Source organism: Stegastes partitus, unplaced genomic scaffold (genome assembly GCF_000690725.1).
Source record: "Stegastes partitus isolate 25-593 unplaced genomic scaffold, Stegastes_partitus-1.0.2 Scaffold899, whole genome shotgun sequence".
Taxonomy (NCBI): domain Eukaryota; kingdom Metazoa; phylum Chordata; class Actinopteri; family Pomacentridae; genus Stegastes; species Stegastes partitus.
Window position 1 is genome coordinate 268,556 of NW_007578630.1, and position 7,938 is coordinate 276,493.

Consider the following 7,938-nt stretch of genomic DNA (forward strand, 5'->3'; position numbering starts at 1 on the left):
TATCATGGGTCTTGAGGGTTGGAGCAGATGTGTTTAGTGGGAGGCTGCGTCAGCTTTGCTGTCGAACGGAGAGATACAGAAAGTCATTCCTGCCAACAGCTATCACCTTAAAAAACAAATCTGACTGACTGACAATTGACTGACTGAATGATTATTATTATTGTTGTATAAAATATATGTTATATTGATATAAAAAAAAAAAAAAAGTGAGCTTTTACAAGATTGAATTTCCCTTCTGGGATAAATAAAGTATTTTTCATTTCATTTATCAGTGTGTCATAACTCTCTCTGATGTTGGATAAGATTAACTCTTCAATGACACACGACCAAGTGCAAAAGAACTTTATTTCAAACAGACCAGGCACTATCAGACAGCAAACCATCTAACCAGGAAAAGAGCTGAAATGTCCTATTAAGCTTCGGTGGATTGTCATTAAAACACCCAATGTACAATAATATAATTTTCACACAATTAGCAAAACACAAGATACTTGAGCTGTTTAATTTGTGTAAATTTGTGCTATATAGTATAATCATGAAAGCAATAAATGACTTATTTAAAATTACAAAGTTCATATTTTGTATTGATAACATGTTTTTTAAGGAACTTATGAGGGGTCAAATCAGAGTTTTTTCATGATTCTGAGTTGATTGTTAGTATTTATATTTCACCTCCAGCACTCCATAGTTGAAAAAGGCCACACTCACTTTTACATTCATAGTAGCTTTTATTTCACATACTTATACACTGCTCCAAAAAATGAAGGCAACCCTAAAATAACACATCCTAGATCTCAATGAATGAAATACTCCAGTTGAAAAACTTTATTCATTACATAGTGGAATGCGTTGCGAACAAAACAACATACAAATTGTCAATGTAAATCTAAATTGTTATCCCATGGAGGTCTGGATTTGGAATCATACTCAAAACAAAAGTGGAAAATCACATTACAGACTGATTCAACTTCAGTGGAAATTCCTCAACACAAGTCAAGTCATGAGGCTCAGTAGTGTGTGTGTCCTCCAGGTGCCTGTATGACCTCCCTACAACGCCTGTGTGTGCTCCTGATGAGGCAGTGGATGTTCTCCTGAGGGATTGCCTCCCAGGCCTGGATTAAAGCATCATCAACTCCTGGACAGTCTGTGGTGCAACGTGGCGTTGGTGGGTGGAACAAGACATGATGTCCCAGATGTGCTCAACTGGATTCAGGTCTGGGGAACGGGCCGGACAGTCCATAGCATCAATGCCTTCATCATGCAGGAACTGCTGACACACTTCAGCCACATGAGGCAGAGCGTTGTCATGCATCAGAAGGAACCCAGGGCCCACTGCACCAGCATATGGTCTCACAGTGGGTCTGAGGATCTCATCCCAGGACCTAATGGCAGTCAGGGTACCTCTGGCTAGCCCATGGAGGGCTGTGCGGCCCTCCAAAGAAGTGCCTTCCCACACCATTACTGAACCACCACCAAATTGGTCATGCTACAGGATGTTGCAGGCAGCAGAATGTTCTCCACGGCGTCTCCAGACTCTGTCTCGTCTGTCACATGTGTTCAGTGTGAACCTGCTCTCATCTGTGAAGAACACAGGGCGCCAATGGTGAATCTGCCAATCTTGGTGTTCTCTGGCAAATGCCAATCGCCCTGCATGGTGCTGGGCTGAGAACAGAGATATGGTCTGTGGTCACCACCTACAGAACCACTCCTTTATAGGGGTTGTCTTGCTAACTGCCTCTCATTTCCACCTGTTGTCTGCTACATTTGTACAACAGCAGGTGGAACTGATTGACAATCAGTGTTACTTCCTAACTGGACAGGTTGATTTTACAGAAGTGTGATTGACTTTAAGTTACATTGTGTTGCTTAGGTGTTCTCTTTACTTTTTTTGAGCAGTGTATAATACTCAGCGATATTTCTTGTTCACAATGTCAGAAGCTTCAAGAGTCATTGTCTATGTCTTCTTCAGACTCAAAGCATCATGACTGCAGTTTCTGCATGTGTACAGATTCCACAGGCCGAGATGCATGTGGCCCCATTCTTCTTGCATCTGGAGATGTCCATGTACCCATCCATGTCCCCTGCATATGTTTTCTGCACATGTTTTGTGCAGGGGACATGGATGAGTACATGGACATCTTCCTTGACAAAAAAGCCACCAAGGAGGACGTGATTCAGGCCAGTACTGCGATTTTCCAGTACATTTATTATGGAGCAGATACTACATTGGGTGAAATTTGGTAAAACATGTTTTCAAGGAGGGCTGCAAGGTGGCAAGGTGGGTAGTGAGGTGAGAGACCAACACACCTGATGATAAAAGTGTTCAAGTGCAGGCAGACAGATCTTAACTGAGTCAGTTAAGAAGAAAAAGTAGCCCCCACATTCAATCTTGAAGATTCAAATTTTAATTTCCATCATGTGAGTTGTTTAGTGAACATTGGGAAAATGTAGCATCTACTCCCACGCATGTTCAGCAGTTGTGTAGCCTGTGTCCAGTTAATGAAAGATATCAGAAAAGACTAGTGACAAAATAAATATATTTTCAGATTAAATCATTTTACAAATATCAAGTCTTGTATCACTGAAAATCAATGCAACATAACTAATTCATCGCAAAAAAATGGTGCATTAATACATGATGCGGCATGACTAATACATTTTCAAGTTAGCCTAATGCAGAACACCTGAATTAAGTTCATCATTAACCAAACCATTAACCATTAACCAACACAAGATGGTTGTTTTCACTGACCATCTCGTAAATGTTCACTTCCACATCATAAAATGAATAATAACATTCACATAATCGCTGTCATTACCCGCAGCACTATACTGTCATAAAAGTCNATTTGTTATGTTGGCTGTCTGTCCCAGATATTCGGTCATTTTTATGTTGTTTCACAGTGTTCAACGTTCTCTGTTGAAATGACCAGAAAACACTGATGTGGATGCAAAAAAAAAAAAAAAGTTTGAATTGTACAGAAGATACCAGCATTTTAAAAATGGTCACATTTCACAGTATAAATCCGGAATTTCAAAAGCTGGTTTTAACAATTCTAAATGAAGTATTTAGTTTAGTTAGTTTAGTTATCATGGCCAAAATCGAATAGAGTGCCAAGAACAACTGTACTGTTATAAAGGGTTTGGCAGTTGTGTGTATTTTAATATCATCATATTGTCATTACTAGAAATTGCTGATAGAAAAACATAATTTTATTGTCATTTCAGTCGTCAGTTGTTGACCTGACCATCCCAAGCCTAATGTAACACAAGCATATGAAGACCTGACTGCATACCTTGGTTTCACCCACAAACTTGTACAGGTCTCGAGAGATGATCCTCTTCAGAATCTTGCCAGCTTCTTCCAGCTCTGGAGAAGGCGACCAGGGGTGGAGTATTCTCTCAAACACCTGATCTACAGGGCAGGCAGAAAAATAAAGTAGAAGAACCGGAAAAAGGGTCACAAATCCATCAGCAGTGTTTCACAAATAAATAAACTGATAAGCCTTACTATCAAAATCAAACAATATATGAAACAACTTTTACTTGATGAATTTATTATTAGATGTGACAAAGATCATTTATGTTCACAATTGTAATAATTCCAGTAATTTTGATCAAAGTATGCATACTTATCACTCATTACCAGTTCATCATTTAATGATACTGATGACAGTCTGACAGAACAAGTCACATATATTTATGGACAATTTAGCATGTTTTAAAACACAGACATACACTTGCCGGCCACTTCATAAGGTATGAATGTTCAACTGCTGTTCAACTGCTCGTTAGCACAAATCTCTAACCATCCAATCGCATAGCAGCAACTCAGTGCATTTAGTCATGGAAACACAGTCAAGACGGTCTGCTGAAGTTCTAACTGAACATCAGAATAAGGAAGAGAGGCGATATAAGTAACTTTGATGGGTTGTTGGTGCCAGACAGGCTGATCTGACTATTTCAGAAACTGATGATCCACTGGGATGTTTATGTTCAACCATCTANTGCGCTCAAAACTGAAAGCTTCAGTTAAAGGCAGACTTGATCTCTGACAGCTTCAAAACACCAAAGGAGGCATTGTCATGGAGCAGAAGAACATCAAGGATTGGGGAGTGGAGGAAACGTATCAGTACCTACAAGAGAATAATAAAGAAATTCAACAATATGAAGACAAATTTAAAGGTTAGTTTTCTGGTTTGGTGACTTTGATTGATAATTAGTTTTTATCTTTGTTGAGAGCTGCTTTAACTCAGAAATCCTAACTGTTCTCTGCTACCCAGAAAACAACATCACTGCTGTGTATCTGCGAGATGCCACTATTGCCGATCTGGCCTCATTAGGCATTGAGTGAGTGACCCAGTTTTTTTAATCCAAGCTGCAACATCTAAAATGTGTAGTGATCCTTGATATAAGGAATCCCTCTAAAGTTGTAGCACTAATCTGGTGTAACAACAACTATCTGTTGGGACTCTTTGAGGCTTTAACACCTCACTCTTCTCTTATCAGCTCATTCTCTACTATTCTCTTCTGTATTTTGTCATTTTATCAAGTAAAAAGTTGGCAGAGGAAATCCTCTGCTTAATCCGGGAATGCTGGAAAACCACAGTACAAGGCAAGGTAATAACACTGCCACTGAATTAACCTATACATCCTTAAAATTAAGATTGTACATATTTACTTTATGATGTTGAGTTCATGTCAGTCTATAGCAAATGAGATGTGAGAGGCTGGATGAATTAGAAAAATGTATTAAATGCAGTTTTGCTAGCTTTATGGGCACGCCTGTCAGCTAAGAATGGAACAATGCATGTCTAATTTTTATTTTGTTGCCTGCCAGGTCTTTAATGATCCCGTCCACGGACACGTGGAATTCCATCCACTGCTCATCAAGATCATAGATACGCCTCAGTTTCAGAGACTACGATACATCAAGCACCTTGGAGGGGTCGGTTATGTTTTTCCTGGTGCATCCCACAGCCGCTATGAACACTCAATTGGGTATGTTCACATTTTCAGACAAGGTAGACACAATCCATCATAGGGGGAAGATTGATGTGAAGTAAATAATTATTGTAGACAATAATGCCAAGGTAAACCGATTATATACCTGAGCAGAGGTACACAGAACGTTCAACGTGGGTCGCATAAAATGTATTTGGTTCCGTGTGTGTGTGTGTGAGACAGTGTGGGGTACTTAGCAGGGCAGCTTGCACAAGCTCTGAGAACAAAGCAAGAAGATCTCGACATCACTCCTGAGGACATACTGTGTGTGCAAATAGCAGGACTTTGCCATGATCTGGGTAAGTGACCTGGGTACCTTTCTACTTTCAAAAATGACAGGTGTTAATGACTGGATGGGATAAACCGTAACAATAAAACTATTCAGTAGTTAAACTTATGGGGAGAATTGTGGCTGGTATTAACAATTCAAGACTCGTCCATAATAAAGGCAGAAATTAAAACGATGTCTGAACATTTCACATAATAATGTACACTGGGCAGTACATTGCTATATACTTTCCTTCTTGTCCTCTTAAAAACTAAATTCTAAGTAATTTCAACTCGCTACTTCGTCCATAAATATGGTTATTGTGGATGTATGAGCTACGCTAACTTTGCATTCATGATGTCTGTCTGGAGATTCAGGGAACTGAGGACTCAACAACTCAAATTTCCCATAGGTTTCCAAATAAGCATTAAACTGAAAGATATTTTATGTTACCCATTTCAAATGTTTTCCTCGTGGTATGACTAAAGATAAGCACAGATACTAGTCTAATTTTTAAAAAATGCATGTGTGGTAAGGTATAATCACAAAAGGCTCATTTTATTGCACATACATCAGTGCTTAATGTACTAAACATCAATTTCTCCCTATCTAGGACATGGACCTTTTTCCAAGGTGTTTGAGGAAATATTCCTCCCTCAAAAATGTTGTGACTGGAAGGTAAGAAGCAAAGTATTTAGGTTGCCTGAGACATAGAGTATGACATAATATGACAGTGTTTAGATGTCAAGATCTCTTGATGTGTTGTCAACATCAGGCTTTTTTCCCCCTCAGATTTAGCAAACCTGATGAGTCAGCCTACGTCCTCCTTTGCTCTTCTGTTCACTATGACTCAAACTGATCAGAATGTTTGAAATTGGTCAAGGTCCCCTTAGTTTTAAAACTTAAATGGACAGTCAGACATTTTGAGAGCTAGTCTATTAACTACAAGAGATAGATGAAAAAAAAACCAAAAAACACTCATCTGTCTGTTTATTAAATATGGAGTGTTAACAAGTCGCCTGTAGCTTCACTTATCACTAATGTTACCAAGATCTGGTTTATGCTAACCTTTGTGGAATGTGTCCTCACAGATTCTTTTATAGTCAAAGCATTTTCCACAGTATTCTCAGTAACATCAGGGGACGTGAAAGCAAAATATTGTGTATTATGAAGAAGCAGGGAGAACATTAACTGTCATGTTGTTTTGTTTTTTTAGTATTTCTGTTGAACCTCAGTTCAAAAGCAATGTCATGATTTTCATTACAGTTTTATTTATTATTACTTTCGTCAGTTTCAACTCATTTTAGTGAAAGCTGTTTTTTTCCCCTTCTTTAATGGGAGGGTATGAATAAATTTGAGGACGACTGTACCAGCATTATTACTGACACAGCGAAGATATATATTCTCATATAATAATATACCAGTGTCTGTTGTAGTCTAAGAAGGCCTCTGCAGACATGTTTGATCACCTGGTGAAAAGCAATGGTTTGGAGAAGGTGATGAAGGACTACAAACTAGACTTGCCAAAGGACCTGGAATTCATCAAGGAGATGATTCAAGGACCTGAAGACACTCAAGCAGTCGCTCAGAGCACGGTACTGGTCAGTTCCTGTCTCACGATTCTAAGTAATGTAGTAGTATCATTACTACAAAAGTCAATGTCTAATGACATTATTGTCCTGTCATCTTTACAGTGGCCATACAAAGGTCGAACAAAGGACAAGTCCTTCCTCTATGAAATTGTGGCAAATGAGAAAAATGGCATTGATGTGGTCAAGTTTGACTACCTTGCCAGGTGGTTTAAGTTTCAACAATTCAGTTTTTGATGACTGATACATTTCTATGTATTACTGTCCATTTTCACATATTTCCTTACTCTGTCTCATCTCAGGGACTGCTACCACCTGGGCATCCCTCAGGGCTTTGACTATCGCCGCTGCCTGGTGTTTGCCAGAGTGTGCAGGGTGAACAGCGAGAGACACATCTGTTTTAGAGACAAGGTGTTGACAATGCTGCTGCTGCTTTTTTTCAGGTTTTTACCAGAAATGCATTATCATCAGTCATTAATCAGTTTACTAACAACTAAACTATAGGCAAATCTGTCAACAGGAGCTGGACAATCTGTGTAACATGTTCCACACAAGGAGCTATCTCCACAGAAAAGCTTATCAGCACAGAGCAACCAAGATCATAGAGGTTATGTAAGTACCTACCCTTCCATGTCAGTATTCTGCAGCATTTAGTCTTGCCTCCTGTCTGATGTGGTTTGTGTAGTTTGCGTCATGGTTGTCTTTATTCTATACTATTCAGGAAAAAGTTCCTGAAAGTGACAACATGTTGTGTCTTTTTATCCAGGATCAGTGATGCCTTCTCGACTGCAGATGAGCACATCCAGATTGAGGGCTCAGGAGGGGAGATGTTCACTCTGTCCACAGCCAAAAATGACATGGAGGCCTACACCAAGCTGACAGGTCAGTGGACACCTTTTAGTTGTTAGGTCACTTGAATAATACTAGGACACAGGAAGGATTAGTATACACCGAGCAGCAACTGTGCCATATTTAAAATATACAGCATACCTATCTTTTTTGAAATATTTTTTCTTAGGCATTTTTAGCCTTTATTATAGTTGGAAGTGGAGGGAGACAGGAAATATGGGGAAAAGA

At 39.2% G+C, this 7,938-nt stretch overlaps 2 protein-coding genes across 3 annotated transcripts in view; one reads left to right on the plus strand and one right to left on the minus strand.

Moving 5' to 3' along the window:
* Positions 1 to 3,479, minus strand: part of LOC103366034 (deoxynucleoside triphosphate triphosphohydrolase SAMHD1-like) — a 16,200-nt gene extending 12,721 nt beyond the window's left edge. Inside the window, exon 1 of one of the 2 annotated variants that reach the window (XM_008293650.1) lies at positions 3,297 to 3,479. The gene's annotated coding sequence lies outside the window, so the exon portion shown is untranslated. The remainder of the gene's footprint in view (positions 1 to 3,296) is intronic. The other variant, XM_008293651.1, reaches the window with a different exon arrangement.
* Positions 2,119 to 7,938, plus strand: part of LOC103366036 (deoxynucleoside triphosphate triphosphohydrolase SAMHD1-like) — a 10,381-nt gene continuing 4,561 nt past the window's right edge. Inside the window, exons 1-11 of the mRNA XM_008293654.1 lie at positions 2,119 to 2,182; positions 4,284 to 4,350; positions 4,554 to 4,620; positions 4,841 to 5,001; positions 5,188 to 5,303; positions 5,886 to 5,950; positions 6,709 to 6,867; positions 6,967 to 7,067; positions 7,164 to 7,272; positions 7,382 to 7,473; positions 7,628 to 7,743. Coding sequence (XP_008291876.1) covers positions 2,119 to 2,182; positions 4,284 to 4,350; positions 4,554 to 4,620; positions 4,841 to 5,001; positions 5,188 to 5,303; positions 5,886 to 5,950; positions 6,709 to 6,867; positions 6,967 to 7,067; positions 7,164 to 7,272; positions 7,382 to 7,473; positions 7,628 to 7,743 — 1,117 coding nt within the window. The remainder of the gene's footprint in view (positions 2,183 to 4,283; positions 4,351 to 4,553; positions 4,621 to 4,840; positions 5,002 to 5,187; positions 5,304 to 5,885; positions 5,951 to 6,708; positions 6,868 to 6,966; positions 7,068 to 7,163; positions 7,273 to 7,381; positions 7,474 to 7,627; positions 7,744 to 7,938) is intronic.